The 26,642-nt window shown below is 41.5% G+C and overlaps 1 protein-coding gene across 2 annotated transcripts; it reads left to right on the top strand.

The window, feature by feature from the left end:
• The first annotated feature begins 19,478 nt into the window (after window positions 1-19,478).
• LOC124126693 (short-chain collagen C4-like) lies at window positions 19,479-26,642 on the top strand. 2 transcript variants are annotated; one of them, XM_048385247.1, is made up of 4 exons: window positions 19,479-19,615; window positions 23,116-23,271; window positions 23,557-23,625; window positions 26,150-26,642. In XM_048385247.1, exons 1-4 carry the CDS (start codon window positions 19,507-19,509, stop codon window positions 26,620-26,622), a joined length of 807 nt encoding a protein of 268 aa, XP_048241204.1. In that variant the 5' UTR covers window positions 19,479-19,506; the 3' UTR covers window positions 26,623-26,642. The 2 variants fall into 2 exon arrangements, with proteins under 2 accessions (XP_048241204.1, XP_048241205.1); XM_048385248.1 differs by lacking the exon at window positions 23,116-23,271 and having other exon boundaries at window positions 19,481-19,615.

The following is a 26,642-nucleotide window of genomic DNA, read 5'->3' as shown; positions in this document are numbered from 1 at the left end:
AAATGCACATAAGCAACTCGTAAATAAGTAACGAAATATACTTGATGTTTTGACCTACAAAAGGCGTATCCAGATAATATTGTACTTACGATAAACGAAAACGCCAATACACATATTCCAAGACAACTTTAATTATGAATTTCCTTTTCCTTCACAGATATTTCACACACAAAATTGAATTTGATCATCAGATCCACACTTGTCCCATGTATTTTTGTTCGGGGTATTTGGATAGACTTCGTGCACAAGTTTTAAAATACAATCTGGGATCCCTTTCCCGTTTTGTCCACAACAATCCTTTATCTGCTGCAACGTATCTGTGATCGCTCCAAACACTTCGTTTATTTAGCTCAGTCCAGAAGCAATGTGTTCAAATCGACGAATTTCTGCAACATGGTGGCCGCACCATTCCCTAACTGCGAATGCCTGTGTCGTGTCACGCATGGTTGACAAAAGAAGTGTGAACATACATATTCGGCTTCATCTGGTTCAACAATGAAATCTCGCTGTGACACTGATTCACTACTCCAAAGAATGGGCACTGAATTTGTCAAAGTTTCTGTTGCACTTGCAAGGGCGGGAAGAGAGGCGCCATCTCCTCGATTCGAGTTGTGAATCGGAATGATGTCATCTTGAAGTGGAACTTTCTCCACGATAAAGTCACCAATGTCATAACCGAAATGACCAAAGGCTCCCTGATTATCTCGAACAACTCTTCGTCAAATTAGGATTTACATGAAAATGTTTTGTTGCTCATATTGAAGACAAGCGAAATTGCAAAGTTCTTGACAGTTGTAAGCAGCAACTTGATGCGCTCATGGAGCGTTGTTGCTAGGAGATCCTGTGGGCAGAAAGGGGAAAACAAAAAGTTTTAGAAATTTTTAAAAGAAATCCACAGTGCAATCCAAAAGTATCATGTACAGGATATTTTGTAATGATAATATTTTCTAAAAGTGCAAATTAATTTATTAATTCAACCTAAGGTCGTAACCCTGATCACGTGGTGGGTATTTGGAAGGATTCTTGTGATGACGCCGTGAATTAGGCCGTGTGTATTACATTGTTGAATTCATCTGACCAGGAAGATTGTTGAGGCACATTATGACAGATGCTCGTCATGGGTCGATAAAAAAATGTATCTTAGAGAAAAATTGTTGCTTTGAGCTTCGAGACAAAACATGTGTTCATGCCAAAGTAGTTTACAAGAGAGAATGATCTTTGCAGCCAGCGACCTGAATAAGCTCGATGAAAAATAATGTTGAAATCCATTTTCTTGCACACGACAGAATTAATGTGAACAAATATTAATTGAACATCGTTTCGAAGTCTGTGAGGCTGTCCGTATTTTAATATTTTTATTTCCATTCCGACGTGAAATAATTTAACGTTTTCGTGTCTTAGTTTTGCTGCTGCTGTGGAAAATTGCGCACCAATCTAATAAAAGAAATGCTACTAGATCTACCATTGCACCGTCACAAGAGAACCAGGTCAATTTTATCTTTGTTCCGTTGTTTATTAAAAATTCGCTTCCGTAGAAAAGCGAATCGATCTACATCATATATTAATTCATAGACTAGATTCTAGTACCAAGTGTTTAAACGTTTTTTGATAGATATTTATTACCATTAAAACTTACGTCCTTGTTGTCAAACGGTCCACGTGGGTGGGTGTTTACATGACATCACCCGTTTACGCATTAACCAATGAAAATCCGTGTGTTATCATGATGTCATATTGACCTGTCAGATCACTCGTATAAGCTCCGCACACTAGAGTGCGGTAGTTCCTACCGCAGATGCCCCTGTAAGGCAAGGGACGTACGTACTCAGTGATCCATAATCAGGCGACCCAGCCTAAAAGGCAAAAACCCTATTGTTTATCGTTCTGTTTATTAGTGATCCAAGCCTAAAAGTCAAGAGCACTATTGTACTCGTTCTGTTTATTAGTGATCCATGCCCAACAGGCAAGAGCCCTATTATTTATCATTCTGTTGATTTGTGATCCAAGCCTAAAAGTCAAGAGCCCTATTATCTATCATTCTGTTTATTTGTGATCCAAGCCTAAAAGTCAAGAGCACTATTGTACTCGTTCTGTTTAAGAGCCCTATTGTAATCGTTCTGTTTACTAGTGATCCAAGCCTAAAAGGCAAGAGCACTATTGTACTTGTTCTGTTTATCATTTATTTCTATTTATTATTCCGCCGTTTGTTTTGTACAAGAGATAACTCAACAACCAGTGGACAGAATCTCTCCCACAAAATCATCAGCATCTGTGTTCATGTGAAGCAGATAACAGAAAGATCCCAAGGCTCTAGGCCTCATGTCCAGTGGCAGATAATTCAAACATAATTAACTAAAAGCAACTCTCACAGAAACCGATAGTTTGATGACTTTTAAAGCTGCCATCCGGCAGCAGCATCATATGCTCATCAATTTCCTCTAGACGTCCCATGTCGCCAAATGACATCAAACTCATCACGTAAAGTTGTTGCAGACTTTACTCGATATATTGCTACTGGCTACTGAACAATTTTTGTTCTTGGTCTCATGTCAAAAGTCACGTGACATGGTAGCCGAATTGAAATGAATTTGTGGAGAGCACATTTGTCATTTTCCCTCGCACATCTTTCCCTACAACTAGATCTGAATCTGTCATGGTCAGCTGCAGTACTTTAACGTTTACAGATATCCTCTCTATGTTGATGACTGCAGCTATTGGTTCTGACTGTGTTTTTATATCTTGATATCATGGATATACTATCTTTGGTAAATTGTATCATTGAGTTTGTTTTAAAAATTCGTCTCTTAATTGCTTAATCAACGAAACGATTGCACGATGTATCAACTTTGTATGTTGAATATTTCTTGTTCTTGGATGCATGTCAAAATGTTATTTATTTAGCAGCCATATTGGATTCTAGTAGTTTCTAATTAGGCTAATTTTCAAAGGATCTATCTGCCCAGGTTCTTTTGAAAATCACTGCAAATGGGCATGATGTATCATCAACAGATGCGGAAGATTTAGTGTTCTTAGTTGTTTGTCAATGGGCGCGTCGTTTGGCGGCCATATTTGAGTGAAAGCTATCTGAATAAAATAGTTTAAACAATGGCATGAAACATCATGAATGTCAGACGCTATTGGCCAAACAGCTACTAGACCTGGCATGTGACACCATCATTAGATGCTTATCACTCCTTTGTAACGACCTAAGCGAGAACCTTTTTAAGTTCTAAGTAAATGTGGAAATGTTTTCGAAACCCGATGTGACATAATCCGAACTAGAAGTGCCAATAACTTCGTTTGATATAGCCACGGGTTTTCAGATATAAGGTTTTAATGCGGTAAGAAAGCATTTTAAAAAAATGGTTAAGCAATTCAGACACTGATAGTTTTGTTGCAAAACAAACCACAACCATGGAACTTTCAGATTTTTAAAAAGAGCGTGTTTTGCTAAACCTCAAATGTACAAAGACAGGGGCGGTCGGGTAGCCTAGTTGTTAAAGCATTTACTCGTCACGCCGAAATCCTGGGTTCGATTTCCGACATGGGTACAATGTGTGAAGCCTATTTCTTGTGGTCCCACTGTGAATTTGCTGGAATAGTGTTAAAAGCGGCGTATAATCAAACTCACTCACTCACTAGTACAAAGGCAGGAAGTATTAATATGTTAATGGAAACTGAGCTAGAAATGTTGGACTAAATAACATTTAAGATGTAAATTATGTATACATATTTTGTCGAAATCAGACGTGGCTATTTCGTTAAACAAACTGGAGGAGGATCACCTGGTCACATGTATCTCGCTAAGAAAAGTATCTACAAAAGCTTATGGTACACGTCATACTTGGATGAAAAGGTTTGATTAAATGTGATTTTACGTCGCATCAAGAGAGTTTGGCAAGTGCAGTGGTTTAGAGTCAAGGGCATTGAAAACTTAACGCCAGAAAGGAATCAGTTTCGGAATCTTCTAATTCCATTGGTCGTAAAGTGAGAAATAGTGGTAAATGCAATAAAAGGAAATTATTTCTCTTCAGAGATGCGTTTTATGTTTTACATACAAATGTAATTATCAACGTGTTATTTAGGGTTGATCAATGTCCACATAAAGTCATATTGCTGCTATGCTTAGATCCATGCACAACGAATCAGATTGACACAAATCTATGCACAAATTGTATGACAAGACGGATGACTTCCAGCAGTCAACTGTCGCTGTATCTTAGAGCAATATCAAATTCGAGCAGCTCTTTCGTAAAAGTTTTTTGATCAAGGGTAAAAGATTCAAGGCCCTCGTGAAGCTCTCAGACCATTTCACGGTACACATGTTAAGGGTTTTTTCAAATCTGACGCATCAGCGACCGGAATAATTCCGATTTTCCGAATTGAATTGCCTTTGCATGTGTTTGTGACGGGTACCCCCGGTGAGGCAGGAAACGCTTAACTTTTTGGGAACACCTGGTATCATCACAATTCCATACTGAATCTTCAATACGTGCTTATGATGATGTCTGAATCGTACAATCGACCCTTGCTTATGCTCGTGACGTGTAGGATTTCTCATGGTCATGGAAATGTTTTTGTCGCTTTTATCAGTGCAACGTCTCTTAAGTCTGGAATGACATTGATCTTTATAGAAAGTCAGTATCTTTGATAGAGTTGGCTTTGGTGATTTGCAACTGGACAATGCTGATCCGAACATATAGAAGGCATAGACAGCTTTAATCGTGGCTCAAATATATACGAAACAGTTCGTTAACTATTCCTAAAGAAATCTCTGCTGAAAGCATCATCAATTCTCTATTGACTTCCATTATCTGAGTGTAATCCTTCATCCAACCTGTAGTACTGACAGGCAATCTACACATGATTTCATCTCGCACATGTCACTTTATCGTTGTGAGGCACGTCGGATTTGTAGATACCACAATAACCACGGTTACATCGCGCAGAAAGTCTTTGTTATCACCTGTCCAAGGGGTATATGTGATTGGTAGCTACCACAATAAGCACTTCAGTTCAGTCAGTCTGGGTTATCATCTATCTATCACCAACAACCCTGACATTGGTATACTCATGACCGACTGCCTCGACATTGGTATACTCATGACCGACTGCCTCGACATTGGTATACTCATGACCGACTGCCTCGACATTGGTATACTCATGACCGACTGCCTCGACATTGGTATACTCATGACCGACTGCCTGTCATTGGTGTACTCATGACCGACTGCCTGTCATTGGTGTGTTTATGACTGCCTGCCATTCCATTGGTATACTCATGACCGACTGCCTCGACATTGGTGTGTTTATGACCGCCTGCCATTACATTGGTATACTCATGACCGACTGCCTCGACATTGGTGTGTTTATGACCGCTTGCCATTACATTGGTATACTCATGACCGACTGCCATTACACTGGTATACTCATGACCGACTGCCTCGACATTGGTGTCTTCATGACCGACTGCCATTACATTGGTATACTCATGACCGACTGCCTCGACATTGGTGTGTTTATGACCGCCTGCCATTACATTGGTATACTCATGACCGACTGCCTCGACATTGGTGTGTTTATGACCGCCTGTCATTACATTGGTATACTCATGACCGACTGCCATTACATTGGTATACTCATGACCGACTGCCTCGACATTGGTGTGTTTATGACCGCTTGCCATTACATTGGTATACTCATGACCGACTGCCTCGACATTGGTATACTCATGACTGACTGCCTGTCATTTGATTGACAGGTAGCCCAAGGAATGGTGTGGCCACAATTGGTATTGACATGAATCGGCACAAGTGCAGTGCGATCGTACCCTTCGTAAGGTCTAAGGTTGCATCTCGTCTGGCTTTCCTGCATCATGAAGTTGTCACACTGCTATATTGAAATATTCTCTCCTATGTCAGTTTATAGATTTACCGTGTATCGGTGTCCAAAGTTGCTCTGGCTGTATGAACTGATTGAGTATTGCTTTTCACGGATATTTGACACGTCCAAGCAATATCGGCAATAGTCTACTGATTTCCAGCAGACAAGATCTTCGCAACAAGCTACACATGCAAATTGTTCCTGCTAGACTGATCCATCGATGCAGTTCCTCTTCCTTGCGTACAGTTGTTATAATGGATTTGCACCAGCCTAATGACTGAAGTTGGCGGAGTAAAGCCAGTTCCAAGCGTCAATCTTAAAATGTCTGGACAAAGACCTTTGGCGTAATGTGGTCCTTCACTGCAGACTTTCTACCAGCTGAATTCTCCGTTTCTTTCTTTGTTCAAGTCTTAAAGACCGCCTCCGTGGTCTAGTGGTAGAGCGTCCGCCCGGAGAGTGGAAGGTCCGGGGTTCGATCCCCGGCCGCGTCATACCAAACGACGTTAAAAGATAGTACTTCATGTTACCCTGCCTGGCGCTCGGCATTGAGGGGCTGAAACAAGGACTGGTTTTCTCGAAGTCAGTATACTGTGTCTGAGTGGGGTATTCATGTTAAACTACAGCATGGTATCTCAGTGAGCTAGCACTATAAATCGGCATCAGTCCGGACAAGTACAAGGAGCCACACACACACACGTGCATGCACGTTGCTATATGAGTGCAATAATCAAGGACGCGACGATAAACCCCATTTCACCTAATCTCAAGTCTTAAAACACATCTCTTTCAGAAATTCTATTCCTAACCTTTTCATCTTCATCATTTGTTCTTTGAGCAACCACATGGTATGAAAATACCCGATGGTAGCAATATAGCAGCAAAATCTGGGAGGGGGAGACCTCTACTGCAATGGTTTGGGTATTGACATGAATCTTTACGACTGGAGTGTGCATGCCATGTTTCAGTTGACGTGGAGATGAAGTGACTGTTGTTTCTGAAGGAAACGACACTCATCCTGTTTGACCAAAGTGTATTGTGTCTCTTTCAAATGATAGGTATTAGTTACCACACGACAATGTCTTAAAGTGGTGAGCCTAAATACGATGAACTACACTGAAGGAGTCGTTGCTAATTATCTTTCCCTTCCGAAGCCAACACTCTTCTCCTACCATGCTGGAGTGCCTGAATCCCACTGCTGTCGAGTACTTCCAACTGTAAATTATTCTTCAAGTTTGAGATGAGGTGGAAATCTGAAAGTGCCCAATCTGGTGAATACAGAGGAGATCAAAGCCACAGTCAGGCATTCGGGACATGGCGAAAACTAACGTGAAAACTATCCTGGTGGAACAACACACTTTTTGTGAATTTTCCACGATGTTTAGCCTTGATATTCTCATGCATGTGTCTTAGCACATTGGTTTAATATCAGTTATTAATGCTCTGACTTTTCAGGAGGCATTCCACCGGAAAACTGAAGCCACCAACTTTTCAGCTGATTGAGGAGATTGTGTTTCAACTTAAATGAGTTCACGGAAAAGACTTCGATGTCTGAAATGATTGATAAACGCATGCAATCAAGGTGTCACGAGATTAAAAATAGATCAAAGCCTGAACAAAACAGGGAATTCTCACACAGTAGACACTCACACAGTCGGGCTGAATCATCATAAGGTAGATAGTGAATCACAGGCAGTGAGCACAAAAATACACACCAGTCTCCATCAAGCCACTCTTATGATAGACCAGTTGACATCATGATAGATCTCCCAAGTGTGCGCCATCGCATACCGTTCCGCAGTCCAGTTATACGGGCGTGGATAGCGAAGTGGATGTTACATCGTGTTACATACATTAAATAACTAGCTGAATGGGACATTCTTATCTTCGTTAAGATTCAAGTGTTCCGTTGTTTTAAAAAATGGATACGTTTTGCAGAAGATATCGTACCCATGTTGCTACGTATTCAATAATACATAAACATTTGATTCCATGAGATATATGACTGAGTGCTTTCCTGTCACTCACCCACTCACCCACTCACCCACTCACCCACCCACCCACCCATCCAAACAATAACCCACCCACCAATGTCGGGAATCGAACCCGGGTCTTCGGGGTGACGAGCGAATGCTTTAACCACTAGGCTACCCGACCGCCCCCAAGTTTGTGAAGGAAGCTTTTGCATCGTCCAATCAGAAGTTCCAACAATCTACATTCTCTTTGGCATCCAAGATCCAGAAACGGCCTGCAGATTTCCAGCATCATTAACAGAATATTAAATCTCGTCTGGATTCTTTTTGAGCCTCTAGATGGGAGAACAGAAGCTCTTTTTGCCCCAAGAACAAGACCTCCAAAGAAGACCATCTCACTTCACAAAGAGAAGAAGAGGCAGAGGAGGTTTCCAAGGTGGATACTACAGACCCTGCCAACATTGCCTGCCTCAAGGACATCGATCCAAGGCTGCCAAAGTTCAGCACTACCCCTACTCCAGGACCAGTCGGGGATCGTCTTATGAAGTACGCAAACAACTAGGAAGCCATCACAGACGACTCCTGGCTGCTTGAAGTAGTACGAAAAGGATAAAAAACTTCACTTTCTAAAATGACAAAGACTAGTTATCCATCCTAGTGAGAGACACGATAGTAAGCGTACTCGACCAGCCCATCAAAGGAAAAGGTTGGTGGATGTCTTGCCAAGGCTTGCGCACTTCCATTCAGGATCTGACCTGCAGAGGCAAACTAAGGTCATGTCCCTTGCAAAACTGGATGAACACCATCAAAGAAGTAGATCTAAAAGCACTAATTCAACCTCCACCAGTTCGAATCTCACAACTACATTGGAGGCTAACTCGTCAGAACATCATGCACGGAATTCGACTCTAACATCCCCATCCTCCACATCAGCTATACACAGACGTGTCAGGAGAGGGATGGGGCACCCATATGTACGAATTTACTGCACAAGAAAAGGAGATCGTCTGCAACACTCTTCAGTAAAGCTTTCTACAGACGATTCCATCGTGGTTGCTTACATACAACACCAGGGAGGCACGAAGTCTCAGCCTTAATTGAAGGAGGCTACACGTTTATTTGCCGTGGTAGACTCAGTGAGTTGCAGGATTGAAGCAAGACATATTCCGGGCAGGTTGAATATCATTGCAGATTACATGTCCCGGAAGAGCAAGATCGTATCCCCGGAGTGGTCGCTACATCCCGAAGTATTCAAGTGGAAAAGCTCACTATGGGATACTTCAACCATAGATCTATTCGCCTCCTCTCTCAAAAACAAACTACCAGTCTATGTAAGCCTTGTACCAGACCCGCTAGCTCTTCAGGTGGATGCCCTGTGCATGGACTGGGAGGGAATGTTCACAGTATTCTGAGGAAAATAGAAAAATAGAAGACACAGACTGTGACATAATTCTAATAGCCCCGGCATGAGTCAACAGGTCTTGGGTCCCGGGGTTAATACCTCTCCTCATGGAAGTACCTCTGAAACCCCCGGTACGTCACGATCTACTGATACATCCGAAATCAGACATATTTTACGACCGCCTCGACAACCTCCACCTTCAAGCTTGGAAGTTATCTTGACTAAAATGCAAGCTCTAAAACAGCTGTACAAAGAGCGGCAATCTCATGGCGACAAGCATGGTATGCTCTATATAGCAACAGATGGGACAGGTTCGTCGATTGGAGAAGAATTTTTTTATTTGGAGATGATGATACTTATATTTGCTGAATTCTTGCTATACCTCAGAAACGATAAGAAAATTCAGACATGGCACAATCGATGTCAACATCTGACAGTAGTTATCATTTTGTATAAATCTGAGAATGATACCTGTATTACATCAGGAATTAATCCATCCCACCTTCCCAAATATGTGCATCTACTTGATGAGGGTTATTGGTTGAAAGAGGTGAGGTGTTCCCGCCTTGCGCATGCGCAGTTGCATTTCCTGCAAGGGATAGAGTTTCTTAAAGTATTACTTTAGCTTCAAATGGGATGTTTTTTTTATGAAAAGTGGGAAACATGAGCCTTCGGAAAGAAAAAAGGCAATTTGATTGGCCAGCGACTACAAGGACTGTAATTGAGGATTAAACAAGGCAGTATGAGCACAGTAAAGGTCAGGAAGGAGGTGGACAGATCAACACGTACGTGTCTCAGTAACGCTGTACCCATGTCACAGTTAAATAATCAACAGTGTAACTAAATATCTGGTACAGGCACACCGTACACGGACCACATCCGTAAGATGTCTCCTCATGCCCAAAGTCGGACGCTTGATTCACAACTGAGGGATGTGTTGCCTTTCCTGATGCACTGCGTGGGTCAAATCTTGAACATTCTGTATTGAAGGGTCACTGGTTCCAACCCTACGTCCCAACTGATCCCATAGATTCTCGATTTGATTTAGGTCTGGGCCTCGAGAAGGCCCAGGTTGTGTCTCCGTGGCATTGTTCTGGAAATGGGCAGTCGCAGCTCCTGCTCTATGGGGTCAATTGTCGTCCATGAAGACAGAATGTGTAGCACGTGCATGGCAATCAACAAAACCGCGCAATATGGTATCATGGTACCTCTGTCCATTTAATGTCCCCTGAACCAAATCAAGTTTACAACCAAAGGAGCAACATCTCCATACCATCACTGAGCCGCCACCACACACCACTGTTTCCTGGATGTTGCACGGATGATAAGATGAACCTCTTTGCCTCCAGGAACGGGTCCTACCATCAGTGTGGTTAAAAAACCCGACTCTCGTCTGACCAATGAATTCTCCTCCATGGCCTCCAAGTTCCAGTGTGCTCTAGCCTGACGCCAGGCTAACGGATCCCACATGTGTTTGGGTGAGAGGAGGTGTGTGTGTGTGTGTGTGTGTGTGTGTGTGTGTGTGTGTGTGTGTGTGTGTGTGTGTGTGTGTGTGTGTGTGTGTGTGTGTGTGTGTGTGTGTGTTTGTGTGTGTTTGTGTGTGTTTGTGTGTGTGTGTGTGTGTGTGTGTGTGTGTGTGTGTGCGCGCGCGCGCCTCGGCATTTCAGTTAAGATCGTTCCAAAGACAGACTTACAAATTGATAGAACCTTCATTCACAATTAATAGTGTTAGAGACGCCTGAACATTCTGTCACCAAACACCCAATATGTAAAGGTACATCTAGGAGATAAATATAAATACTGTTCAATGTCGTGAGATCTGAGCTACGGAGTATTGTAATCCTTGTGTTTATCATTTTTTTCTATTTATTATTCCGCTGTTTTTGTACAAGAGATAAGTCAACAACCAGTGGACAGAATCTCTCCCCAAAATCATCAGCACCACAAAGATGCAAAGGCTCTAGGCCGAATGACCAATTGCAGATAATACAAAATTATTAACTGAAAGCTACTATCACAGAAACCAATAGTTGATGGCTTTCAAATTTGGCATGCGGCTGCAGTATCAGATGCTTATCGATTTCACCGAGACGTCCCATGTCGCTAAATGCTATGGCAGCAGTACTTCTGTTCTTGATCATGTGTCAAAAGTCACATGACATGGCAGCCAAACTGGAATGAATCTGTTGAGAGCGCATTTGTCATATTTGTAGGGTACACAATTATCCTTATAGTTTGCACTGAGTCTATCAGCTGCAGTACTTTCAGATTTACAGATTATTGATGGCCATATTGGATTGAAAACTGTCTGAATGCAACAAGTGTAAACGATGGAATGAACATTGGTGTGTCAAACCCGACTGCCCTGACATTGGTGTGTCATACGTTACTGCCCTGACATTGGTGTGTCATAAGCGACTGCCCTGACATTGGTGTTTCAAACCCGACTGCCCTGACATTGGTCTGTCATAACCGACTGCCCTTACATTAGTGTGTCATAACCGACTGCCCCGACATTGTTGTACCATAACCAACTGCCCTGACATTGGTGTGTCTTAACCGACTCTCCTGACATTGCTGTGTCACAACCGACGCTCCTGACATTGGTGTGTCATAACCGACTGCCCTGACTTTAGTGTGTCATAACTGACTGCCCTGACATTGGTGTGTCATAACCGACTGCCCTGACATTGGCGTGTCATAACCGACTGCCCTGTTATTAGTGTGTCATAACCAACTGCCTTGATATTGGTGTTTTGTAACCGACGCTCCTGACATTGGTGTGTCATAACCGACTGCCCTGACAATAGTATACTCCTGATCGACAGACCTGACATTGGTGTGTCATAACCTACTGCCCTGACATTGGTGTGTCATACCCAACTGCCCTGATATTAGTGTGTCATAACCGACTGCCCTGACATTGGTATACTCCTGATCGACAGACCTGACATTGGTGTGTCATAACCGACTGCCCTGACATTGGTATACTCCTGATCGACAGACCTGACATTGGTGTATCATAACCGACGATCCTGACATCGGTGTGTTATAACCTACTGCACTGGCTTTGGTGTGTCAAACCCGACTGATCTGACATTTGGTGTGTCATAACCGACTGCCCTGACATTAGTGTGTCATAACCGACGGCCCTGACATCGGTGTGTCATAACCGACGCTCCTGACATTGGTGTGTCATACCCAACTGCCTGGACATTGGTATGTCATACCCAACTGCCCTGACATTAGTGTGTCATAACCGACTGCCCTGACATTAGCGTGTCATAACCGACTGCCCTGACGCTCGTGTGTCATACCAGACAGATCTGATATGAGTGTGTCATAACCGACTGCCCTGACATTGGTGTGTCGTTACCGACGTTCCTAACATTGGTGTGTTGTAACCAACACTCCTGACATTAGTGTGTCATAACCGATTGCCCTGACAATGGTATACTCCTGATCGACAGACCTGACATTGGTGTGTCATAACCGACTGCCCTGATATAAGTGTGTCATAACCGACTGCCCTGACATTGGTGTGTTGTAACCGACGCTCCTGACATTGGTGTGTCATAACCGACTGCCCTGACAATAGTATACTCCTGATCGACAGACCTGACATTGGTGTGTCATAACCGACTGCCCTGACATTGGTGTGTCATACCCAACTGCTTTGACATTGGTGTGTCATACCCAACTGCCCTGACATTAGTGTGTCATAACCGACTGCCCTGACATTGGTGTGTCATAACCGACTGCCCTGACATTGGTGTGTCGTTACCGACGTTCCTGACATTGGTGTGTTGTAACCGACGCTCCTGACATTGGTGTGTCATAACCGACTGCCGTGACAATGGTATACTCCTGATCGACAGACCTGACATTAGTGTGTCATAACCGACTGCCCTGATATTATTGTGTCATAACCGACTGCCCTGACGTTGGTGTGTCATACCCGACAGACCTGATTTGAATGTGTCATAACCGACTGCCCTGACATTGGTGTGTTGTAACTGACTCTCCTGACATTGGTGTGTTGTAACCGACTGCCCTGATATTAGTGTGTCATAACCGACGCTCCTGATATTAGTGTGTCATAACCGACTGCCCTGATATTAGTGTGTCATAACCGACTGCCCTGATATTAGTGTGTCATAACCGACGCTCCTGATATTAGTGTGTCATAACCGACTGCCCTGACATTGGTGTGTCATAACCGACTGCCCTGACAATGGTATACTCCTGATCGACAGACCTGACATTGGTGTGTCATACCCAACTGCCCTGCTATTAGTGTGTCATAACCAACTGCCCTGACATTGTTGTGTCATAACCAACTGCCCTCACATTGGTGTGTTATAACCTACTGCACTGGCTTTGGTGTGTCAAACCCGACTGATCTGATATTTGGTGTGTCATAACCGACTGCCCTGATATAAGTGTGTCATAACCGACGTCCCTGACATTGGTGTGTCTTAACCGACGCTCCTGACATTGGTGTGTCATACCCAACTGCCCTGACATTGGTGTGTCATACCCAACTGCCCTGACATTAGTGTGTCATAACCGACTGCCCTGACATTAGCGTGTCATAACCGACTGCCCTGACGTTGGTGTGTCATACCCGACAGACCTGATATGAGTGTGTCATAACCGACTGCCCTGACATTGGTGTGTCGTTACCGACGTTCCTGACATTGGTGTGTCATACCCAATTGCCATGATATTGGTATGTAAAAACCGACTGCGCCGACATTGGTGTGCTGATAACCGACTGCCCTGATTTTAGTGTGTCATAACCGACTTCCCTGTCATTGGTGTGTTTATACCTGACTGCCCTGTCATTGGTTTGTTGATACCCGACTGCCCTGCCATTGGCGTGTCGTAACCGAGCGCCCTGGTATTGTAGTGTTCACATATGACCTCCTGTCATGTGTTTGTCATAACCGACTGCCCTGACATTGGTGTCCTCATACCCGACAGACCTGACATTGGTATGCTCATTCGCGACAGACCTGACAATTGTGTGCTCATACCTGACATTGGTGTGCTCATACCTGACAGACCTGACATTGGTGTGCTCATACCCGACAGACCTGACATTGGTGTGCTCATACCTGACAAACCTGACATTTGTGTGCTCATACCTGACAGACCTGACATTGGTATGCTCATACCTGACAGACCTTACATTGGTGTGCTCATACCCGACAGACCTGACATTGGTGTGCTCATACCTGACAGACCTGACATTGGTGTGCTCATACCCGACAGACCTTACATTGGTGTGCTCATACCAAACAGACCTGACATTGGTGTGCTCATACCCAACAGACCTGACATTGGTGTGCTCATACCTGACAGACCTGAAATTGGTGTGCTCATACCCAACAGACCTGACATTGGTGTGCTCATACCTGACAGACCTGACATTGGTGTGCTCATACCTGACAGACCTGACATTGGTGTGCTCATACCTGACAGACCTGTCATTGGTGTGCTTATACCCGACAGACCTGACATCGGTGTGGTCATACCCGACAGACCTGACATTGGTGTGCTCATACCTGACAGACCTGACATTGGTGTGCTCATACCAGACAGACCTGTCATTGGTGTGCTTATACCCGACAGTCCTGACATTGGTGTGCTCATACCCGACTGGCCTGTCATTGGTGTGCTCATACCAGACAGACCTGTCATTGGTGTGCTTATACCCGACAGTCCTGACTTTGGTGTGCTCATACCCGACTGGCCTGTCATTGGTGTGCTCATACCCGACTGGCCTGTCATTGGTGTGCTCATACCCGACTGGCCTGACATTGGTGTGTCATACCTGACAGACCTGACTTTGGTGTGCTCATACCCGACTGGCCTGTCATTGGTGTGCTCATACCCGACTGGCCTGTCATTGGTGTGCTCATACCCGACAGACCTGACATTGGTGTGTTCATGCCCCACTGCCCTGTCATAGGTGTGTTCATGCCTGACTTCCCTGTCATTTGTGTGTTGAAGCATGTACCTTAAAAAGTGGTAGTCAACATTATGTTTTGTACCTCATAATGTCCTTGAGGTCATACTCAGTGATAATAGTGCGAGGCCTAAATATATTGTGGTATGAGTCCACAAACACACAAACAACTACAAAAAAAAAGGAAGTTTTGAAAATTATACTCTTGAATTGAGTTGAAGTTTCAAAATCCTTATCACATTTCCATCTCACATCTAAGAGCCCGACAGAGGTACAGTGAAATCACTGCCACGAGGCCAACAAGTAACGCCTGTGCATTATAATTTCGTTTCTACTAATCCCTGTATTGCCTTATAACTGATGTATTAGACTTCACAGAATACACGCCGCAAATCAGTCTTTTTAAACGGTAATGTTTACAGCCTGCCACTGAATAGGTGTCTGATTTTCATAAAGAGCCTTGCTGAATTCATGGCTGTAATAGTGCATATTGTTAGTATGACAGGTGCGTGACACAGAGGTAGCGTTCGGAATATTGATGATATTATAAAATTGAACATATGTTGTCTACACAAATAGCGAACCTGTGGGTGAGATTTAACTTGTATCACCTTGTATGATTTACTGTAGAGCCATGTGACTTTCTCAATTAAAGTATATTGGAAGCCTGACTTAAGCAATAATAGTTGGACATGTTCACGCAGGCAGATAGAGAATGATGTATAAATCAATATGGTGCTTGTGGATGTTTGTGACTCGGGCAGTCAACTGTGACTCCGTACTTGGTAACAGATGAAGTTTAGCTTACATGTATTTCTGTTTTTGCTGACACGGTATCTACCAGAATGGCATGTTTGTGTAATAGCTTGCATGGTGTTCAAGTGATGTGTAGATTGTGCTTAGTAACAAATGGAGGTTAGCTTCCGTTATTGCTGACTGGGTGATTGTGTAATTGTTTACTTGAGGCTCAGAAAAGATGAAAAGCCCTGAAAATTATAAACATTTTTTTTGAAATACAAAGCACAGTTATTAAACAACTCACAAAAGCAATGTTCGAAGGTATACAAGAGTTATTCTATTGAGAATATCACATCTTCCTTATTAAATGTAGTCTTACCCCCATGGCATGTTCCGCCTTAAATTTTGCACGTGGACATCCTACAAGTGATAGAACCACTGACTTTATTCACAGATGTCAGACAGTCACAAATACAGATATGTGATCTTGTATGACAATGATGGTCGGTAGCTTAGTGGTTAAAGCGCTCGCACGTCACGCCGAAGATCCGGGTTCGATTCCCCTATGAGTACAATATGTGACGCCTTTTTCTGGTGCCCCTCGCCGTGTTATTGCTAAAAGCGGCTAAAACAACAACAACTCACTCACTCACTCTACAAAGTGAAGCAAACCATGCAATACACGTCATCCAATGGGTAACAGGAACAATGTTCATTTTGATAGCATGATAAGCGTCTGTGAGCATTCAGATGTCTGGTAAACATTCTGGGCTCTAACTTATCTTCCCTTCTTGTGTTCTGTTTCTTCTTGCATCGCAATCGGAATCGGAATTTACTCTCGGACTGGCAAGTTCAGGGAAGTTGGCCAAGGCATATCATTAACCATCAAATAGGCAATTCCCTTCCACTGATTTACCCACATGAACTAGATATAAAGGAGACCAGTGAAACCGCCTCATATGTTTCCTATTTAGATCGGGGCGGTGGGGTAGCCTAGTGGTTAAAACGTTCGCTCGTCACGCCAAAGACCCGGGTTCGATTCCCGACATGGGTTCAATGTGTGAAGCCCATTTCTGGTGTCCCCCGCCGTGATATTGCTGGAATATTGCTAAAAGCGGCGTAAAACCACACTCACTCACTAGTATTTAGATCTATGCATAAAGATTTAGAGTTACAAAACACTCTTCAAAAGAGTGTATGACAAGACGGATGACTTCACCTTTCCAATAGTCAACTTTCCCTTCATGTCGAGCAATATTCCTGCAGCTCCAGTCCTTGGTGACGACAATACACGACTTTTGAGGTATAACCGAGCATGCTCTTTCTACCAAGTTTTCAAAAAGGGTCATTCAACTCTTGCTCAAAAGCTGTTTCATCAATGTTACAACATTCAAGGGCTCAGTTAAGCTTTAAAAACGTTTTATGGTAGACATGTGGAGGACATTTCCAAATTTGACTATCCAGTGACAAAACTGACGTCCGATGCAATTCCCTACTCTGACTTGTACAATATGTTTCTGTGTTTTTTTCAGTTGAACAATTGACTTGGCGTTGCCACCGGTGGAGCAGGATACGCTAACAGCCGGTCTCATCACTATTTAATTGTTACTCATAAACACATGCCCATGGCAGTCGTACTCATACAATTAAGTATTCACGTGTGTGACGTGTGTGTCAGGTGGTGTCATTCATTCATCAATTAGAATTTCATAACTATTTTGCCTTTCACTCCCAATGGAATCAGGTCAGATAATCGCGACTGGTTATTCTATGGTGTTGACGTTTGATATTTACTGTCAAAGGATACTTTTCAACATGCACTTGTTCTGAAACATCTTTCAGTTGTGTGAACTATTGATTTAGATTGCATACAACCCTCATGTTTTGTACATTGCCCCTGCCTGTGTTAAACAACACAAATGGTTATGTATGTTTATGGACGCTCTTATCATGCATTTGCATTCATTGTCATACTACAGAATGATGAACTTATATTTCACACATTCAGAATATTTGATCGATTTATTAAACGGTAGTGTCAGCTGATTTAGCCAACATGTTGCGTCCTCTATTAGGCAACAGTTCCCGAATATGCAGTCATCTCATTACCATAAGGTTTCCAACGATACTTTCAGCTGATATATTGTTCAGACTTTTCATAATGAGTTATTTCAAGTTTTGTTATTGAGACATGCAATTGTCACATGGAATACAAATTGTGACTATTGTTGTATAGCATAATTACATACTCGAAGGTGAAGAAACATACTCGCGTGTGGTGTGCACACTCAGTGCTGGGGCAGAGGCATTGCTATATTAATTACCAACAGCTGTCACTTGCTGGTTCTGTAAACACAGCCATTAACGCTTGTGTACTGATACATGATATGTGAAGCAATCAAGGCCAGGTGTAAAGATGTGTATCACGTAGTGTACTATAGCATGAAATGTACAGTCGCAATTACACCCTAGCATGATGCGTGCCCTATCAGTGTCTCATCTTACCTTCTGTTACTCATTCATCAATAACTAAACGGAGATAATATCAAGGTTTCAGCATGCATCAGTTAACCTTCACTGATGTAAACATCTATATTTAATGTACAAAAAATAAGGATGACAGTTTTTTACCAGCTCAAAAAAATTGAGCGAAGAATTTAGAAAATGAAATGAGGATTTTTATCGTTATATGTTGGATTGTTTAATGTTTAGGGAGGCAAAGGATTTATAAAGTATTTTCAAGCAAAATACATTTGTGACACATTCTATATTTAATGTAAACAACAAATTTATTATGACATTTCTTTTACTAAAATAATAAAATTAATGAACAACTATGTAACAATTGGTTTGAATTTTATTTGGAGGTGTAACCATGAATTATTGAACGTAGCTCGTAAGGGTTTGATTAAAACATGTTTATGTGATACGAATAAGTGATGAAATGAGAATAGATTTTCGCCCTGTTAAGCAATATTCTAGAAATATCACATCTGGAGACACCATACATGGGCCACACACGCGGTAGCCATGGATGAAATAGAACCTGTTCCATCGTCGCGACGAGCTAACACCTTAAGCAGTGGGCTATTCGTTGCCATAGAGAATAAAATCAGGCTTTATCATTTTCTGCGTGAGGATATTTACTGAAGGTCATGTAGATTTGAACAGCACGGACTTTTGTAGACATGTACACCATGGGTAAACATTTTGTTCGCATGTGTCTACTAATGCTTGAACAGCCGATTTCCTATATTTTAGCCATACACACGTATATGCTTTTTGATGTGGCTTTATACAGTGCAACAAATGTCACATGTTTTTATGCAGATATTCATCAATCACATTTTCAGACTTTTACTTTGCTTGACTTGGTGAATGTAACACATAGGGTATATGTCAGCAGGAACTGTTGAAAAATATGACTCATGATTCGTTCACACCCAACTCGAGTGGGATATTTATCTTTCAATCAACTGCAATGTTTGGTAACATTTGTGTTGAAGGATGATGCACGAGTAGGTGTTAGGTCCTGGTAGATGAGTATATATGTCTCCCCGCTCTACCTTCACTGTCGGTGTGGAATGAAGTCAATGACGATGCTGCATACAACGTTCATCCTCCTCCTCTGCGTGGAACTTGTCGCAGGTGACTATAGTTTCAATTTTCTTTATGAATTATCATCATGTGTGTGTTGAAGATGGTAACTTCTTAACCAGTAGTTGTGTGTGGGATGTTATTTTTAGCTACCTGTAATGCTCAACAACATACCTTGCACTTCCAACATAGAACAATACCGATGATATAATGTATTAGCACAAACTTGCTTTTAAAATCTGTAATAAAGACGTAATTAAGTTAACTATTGAGGCCACAAGGCACTATTTGAACCATGTTTGCACTTGTTTCATAAATCAAACATGTTTTCAGTTGTGTCATGAGGTTTTGTCCTTCATCCACACACTTCTTACGAATATGAACTAGTGGGCTATTTTAAGGGGACTGTGTTTGTTGTTGAACGCCACATTCAGCAATATTCCAACTATATGGTGGCGGACGAGACAAGCCAGTGATTGATATCATGAACAACGATCCATGACTTCCGGGTATGATGGCATGTATCAACCATGTGACGGGGCCTGACCACCTGATCCATTTAGTTGCCTTTTACGACTATCATAGGTTGTTGGGGATCAGGAATTGTCACAGGGGATCACCATGTGGAGATGATAAACTAAGAAAATGATACGGATTCTAGAAATTTAGCAAACGTTGAATAACTAACTAACTTGCTCAATAACAAGAAAATCACGATTCAAGCCATTTCGTATTACAGCTGATGCTTTTCTAGAAATTTATATAAATATTGTACGTATGTAGTTTCGTCACAAGCATTCAAAAACACATATGAGGAAGCTAAGCCAAATGATAAAGGGGCATTCACACAACTAGTAGGTATATCTTGTTGTATTTAATAGGTTGTAAGAACTGAAGTTGGAAGCAATTTTCGTTCACACAGCGATGAGTTGCACACACCTCGTGTCTCGCGAGACATGTTTTTGTTACTTCTGAAACATATTTGATGTACTGAACATTGTAGGAGAATTATGATCAAATGACACCGGGCCTAACTCTGACATGACGGATATGTGACATACTTCTTGTTCTACCTCATGGGGTAAAAACTGAAATGCAAAAATATGAACACATTAGATGCGAAATAATGCTTAATGTTGTCGATGATTCTGTATTGCATAAAAAACCCTTCAATATAGCCACTTTTAATTGCACGCATATAAACATATTGTGTGATGAATGTTTGTATTTGACGGTTTTACATATACTGTGAGCAAACAAAATACTGCCCTATGTCTAAAATACACATTGACAATGTAATCAATTTGTTATGATTTACTTTACTCATTCGATATGAACAACACTTTGGTGTAAAGGAATCTACATGTACACACGCTCAATGAAGAAGGGGCAAGACTGCGGTAAGCTATGGTACTCTATTGTAACTCGGTTGTTGTGTCTCACAATATAGTTCATGAGTAACCAAACTTTTCCACGCAAATATTGATATTGAAATAGACATAACAAAAGTTTAAGTTTTATAAGTTATAAATGTAACATTGTTTTATACCAATAATTTTCGTTCACAAATATGTTATAAAAAGAATCCAATTGTAGGCTTTTCGATGCAAGAGAAACTCATTATTTTAAAAATGTCTTGAATAAACAGATGAAAATATAGGCCGTTCGTTGATATTGATTTGACAAGTCACACATAGTCAATGTTTATTGTTTAAATCAAATATTTTGAAATAAGCATTCTTAACATGCAAAGTGAGCATCTGTTCCTATATCTTTTGTGATTTAACACGAACTTGGTGCATTCTTTGACATCCATGTTCTGTCAATTGATCTATCCAAAACAAATTCAAAAACCAAATCTAAACTTTTGGATGTATTTTGTCAAATGTGGCCAATTTCATCCAAGGAATATGGAAAACAAAATACAGTCACAACTGTGCGCGATGTCGCGTCTGCCACGGCGGTACAGGTCAGGATTTGTGCTTAATTTTTCCAATCATACAAAGATATTATTAATTCCTCAATTCTTACCATGATTTTAACTCATGCATATTCTCCATAATCTCATCCATTGTATGCAACACTATGGAAAATGGATCCTCTTGTAATAGCAGAAAATGCAAAAGGGTTTTAAATGGGAGGTTTGAAACGTTTACATTTTCAAACGAGAAGATTTCAGAGATGTGTGTTTGTTTTCATACTTGATTTATGTTGATTTCGCCTGGGAGTGTCAAAATCGGTCTGCTTGTTTAGAAAGCAGACATGTAAATATCACGTGGTTTTGATACACAGTATGATAGGCCGCACACATACCACTTTTCGCCCGATGAAACATCATGTCTTATGTCCAACAAGTTGCATACAATGATGGCCGAGAGGGAACATCGCTTTTTCGCCCTCAATTATGGCCGCAATAAAGCGATGAAGCGATAAAGCGATACCACGAGACGCGAAAGGGATACCAAGAGATGAGAAAGCAATACCACGAGACGAGGAAGCTATAACACGAGTTGAGAAAGCTATAACACGAGATGAGAAATCGATACCACGAGATGAGAAAGCAATATATTAAGAAAGCGATAGAGGGATAGACGGATAGAGCGATTAAGTGATAGAATGATACGAGAAAGCGAGAAAGGAAGAAAGCAATAAAGCAAGAGAGTGAGAAAGCAATAGAGCGGGAAAGCGATAAAGCTTGAAAATGATAAAGGGAGAAACCGATCTTTCCCATAATGCCATATGTTAAAAAGTTTTTTGCTGCCATTCAGTGATCCATTCCTATAACTGTCAACGCTGTTTTACCTTTTATACCTGGAACGTTTCAACATTTTGAAGTAGAGATAAAATTTGTGAGATATACATTCAGAATGTTATCTAGTTTCGTTTGCATACACGCATGTGTTTACTTTCTTGTATTGTAGTAAATTATAAAGATTCACATTCAGTACAACGGAAAAGTCTTGTACTTTCACTTTAATTCATTGAAACTCCTTAGAAAGTCCGCGTATTATTTACGATTTAGTTGGGAACTTAATTGCCCCTTTTATAGGAGTTATAGGCTAAATGCCTACCCCCCCCCCCCTCTCTCTCCTCTCTCCCTCCCCCCCCCCCCCCCCCCCCCCCCCTCTCTCTCTCTCTCTCCCTCCCCCAACCCGTCGTCGACACAAGCGTTGTGTAGGATGAACATTAGTTATATTCCTCCATGTTTCGACTGGCATGCTCTTGGATACTTGTGAATATCGTTCACTATTCATTACTTAAAACGGAAAACTAAAACATTGCTATTGATATGTGTAGTTATCCCAAGTAAAGATATCAACGTGATAACACCATCGTCATAGCAATGGGAGCGGGGAGTTAACCTAGTGGTTAAAGCATTCGCTCCTTACGGGTTCGATTTCTGACATGGCTACAATGTGTGAAGCTCATTTCTTTTGTCCCCCGCCGTAATATTGCTAGAATATTGCCAAAAGCCACATAAAACCATTCTCACTCACTGACAGTGGTGTTTATTAAGTTACTATATGCAAACTTTGCTTTGAGTTTTGTAGGTGTTGCTTTGAAGAAAAACAAAACCGATGTCATTACTCCGTGCTCGGCTTCCACGAACAGGCAGTTCTTGCATGAGCTGAGGTCGCTGCTGAGCCTCTATCTGGGGGAGAAGGTTCTACAGCCAGTGACCACCAGTCCACAAAGTAGCAGCTCGGGTAAACACGCCTTTGTGTCACTGTGTATGTTTAGTCTTTGATGTCAGAAAGGTATATATGAGATGGTGATTTCAGTACTTGATGATTACTTACAAGTTATGATGATTGTTCACATTCGTCGGTATTCTACTGTTTACATTCTGTGCTGAAATAATTTAATTTCAACTCATGCATTACGTACTTTATCAATACGGCACACATAAAGATTAGCACACATCATGTCTCTCCCCGTCAAGTATTTATTTGTATATATTGAAATCTGTGTTTTTTTCTGTGTATTTGTAGGAGGAGGAGCGATGTTCACTCGGTGGGGAAAGACAACATGTCCGTCTGGAAATGATGCCATGTATAAAGGTAAAACATTTCAAGACATACATTTTCTAAAAGTTAAAAGAGAGTAAATCACTTTGTCAGATGGATATACTTTTGATGTTATCTGAATATTTTCAGGGTGTCAGTTCAATCGAAGTTAACTTATAGAATGCTATCATCTCATGCATAAGTGATCTTTGCTGGGACATATGCAGTAAACACGAAAAGGCCTGTGTTGAATCTAGTTTGTTACATGACATGTATGCAAAACGAAAACAATCCCATGTGTACAGTGTGTGTGTAACTGTACATTTTTCAATGTATTTATTTTGGAGATTTAACGCTGCACATTCGCGATCGGTTCCAAATCTAGCACACTTACATCTACAGTTAGCCTACAGTGAAACCACATAATGTTTTTCTCCATTCTACCATAAAAACTAGACTTTTGGTGTCAACGAGGTGAGGTGAGGCGAAACGTGGTTTAACGTGGTGTTCAAAATGGATTTCACCGCTTATACAGCAAATTGCGAGAGTCGTGCGTGCGTGCCCGCGTGCATCGTTATTTTATTCCATCAATGCTTGCAATGGAGCATGCTTTTTCTATGAAGATACTCTTACTGAAGAGTTGTTTGATCAGGGTTCAACATTCAAGGCATTAGTGAAGCTTTCAAAAAGTATGATGGTTGATATCAGGAGGATATTTTCAAATTTGACGCATCAGTGACCAAACTTATGCCTACTGCAATTTCCTCCTTTTACTTGTACCATATGTGCTCAAGCTTGTTCAGGTGAACACTCAAATCGACTTTGTATGTACTTCTGACGGGTGACACCGTTGGGGCAGGATAAGCTTACCTTTTCGCGGACAGCTGGTATCATCACTGTTTGATAGTTATTCATATGCACATGCTTATGACATAGTCGGAATTGTTCAATGGAAACGGGTTCGGCTTCATACAATTTAAAACAAAAACAGGTAAACAGTAGCATTTAGACAACCCAGGTATAGTCAGGGATGATGAACTTTGGTAGTTAGACAAAGTAGACACGTTCGTCAACCAATTTTACTGTTTACAGGGATGCAGGAAATTAAAACAAAATTATATTTTATTGCATCATGTACTTAGCACATATCACCACAAGCATAATGTTGTGAGCAAGTATTAGACACTTAATTGTTCATGTCAAAAAATTCCATTAACTAATTCAAGCCTACTCTCCAAGAAGATGTGCAACCCTATCAGTATAGTTGATTAGAGATACTTCATTGTTCAATAGATGTTCCTTCTCGCGTCTTCTCCGCGAATTTAGTTACTCATTTAACTGATAGATCTTAATTGGCAAAAACAGTGTAATTTAATATTATCTCTTTACTAAGTGTTTGAATCTATTGTCTGCTATTAATCTTTAATTGTCAAACTAGGTCAGTTACATTCTTAACTGACAAAAGAATAAATATTTGAATAAATACACTGCTTTTAGTCTCTTTCTTAGCTTAAGTTTGCGGAAGACCTATTCTACCCTGGGTCGTCAAATATCCATAAAACCTGGTATCATGTGAGTCCATCATTGGCCTGATGACTGCACGATACATCCTGCCTGTAAAACCAAGAAGCCTGTGGATGACACTCAGTTGAACGGCAACCCAGTCTTCCTGAAGAGCTTGACAGTATTGCTGCGGCTTCTGTGACCCTGTTTGTTAAAGACGTGAACGTCTGTCTAAGGCATCCCAGAAATCCTTAATTGGGTTCAGATCAGCCAAAGACACCCCATACAAATCAAACGACTTGAACTTAAACACTGCTTTTCAGTTTCCAAAGAAAACGATTCATGCAAATGTCAAACGCTATCAGACATAACAAGACCGTTGGTGTGAGACTTTATCAATACGAAGGATTGGTTGGCTGTTGTTTTACGTCGCACTCAGCAATATTCCAGCTATATGACGGCGGTCTGTAAATAATCGAGTCTGGACCAGACATTGCAGCTGCTTGTCTGGGAGAATGAACTTTGAATATCGTAGTAATTACATTCTGTAACCTAAAATTATACGTATTGTTATTTGAAAATGCATACCATCAATGACTGAGAAGGAAGTACGTTTCTATAAATATTTGTTTATCAAATGTTACATATGAATCGATGCCGTTGTACGTGACTTACATAAGCACAATGGTACCTACTTTCAGCACACTAGCTCCTGGCAAAAGCAACGTGCTTTGACCTATTTTTCTGTAAATGGATGTTTCCAACAGAAATGAATGGGTCTTTTGTTTTTCTTCCACGCCTAAGGAGTAAATGCATATATATGCATATTCTGCCGTACCTTTCAAAAATTTCGATGTATTATATTTTGTTAAAGGGGAGATTTACGGGTGAGAATGAAAAATAGAACTTGTTGAGTTTTTGTTTTATGTGAGCAACCGAGTCTTGGTTAATCACTATTCGCCTTGCCATGGTCTCGGCAAAATTAATTAACTACGACTTTTTGATGATTTCAAAATTTAATAAAGATTTTCTTTGAACAGAATTAAATTAAACCTAGATCCTTTCAATTTCTCAGGTTATGCAGGTGGAAGCCATTACACACACAAAGGCGGGCCTGGGACAACACTGTGCCTGCCTGACTCTCCGATCTACGCCAAGCATACTACAGCAGGATCAGGCAGTGCTGTCTATGGGTCTGAGTATGAAACTTATCAAGCAACTGGACCTCTGCACAACATGTTTCAACACGATGTTCCTTGTGTGGTGTGCCGTAGTCGTCACAGGAGGAGTGCTGTCATGGTCCCTGCCAGGAATAAGTGCTTCCCTCAGTGGAATCTAGAATACAAGGGGTACCTCTTCGGGGGAGCCACTTCAGAACCAGGTTCAAGTGATTATGTGTGCGTAGATGAAGACCCAGAATCCATAAAGGGAGGCCATGCAGACAAAAACGGACATCTCCTGTACCTGGTCGAGTCTATCTGTGGTGCTCTGCCATGTCCACCATATGTAAATGGCTGGGAGATGACTTGTGCTGTTTGTACAAAATAAATGTATATAGTCCATATAGA

Source organism: Haliotis rufescens, unplaced genomic scaffold (assembly GCF_023055435.1).
Source record: "Haliotis rufescens isolate VD_foot unplaced genomic scaffold, xgHalRufe1.0.p SCAF_56, whole genome shotgun sequence".
In the NCBI taxonomy this organism is placed as follows: domain Eukaryota; kingdom Metazoa; phylum Mollusca; class Gastropoda; order Lepetellida; family Haliotidae; genus Haliotis; species Haliotis rufescens.
This window is presented reverse-complemented; position numbering and strand designations above follow the sequence as displayed.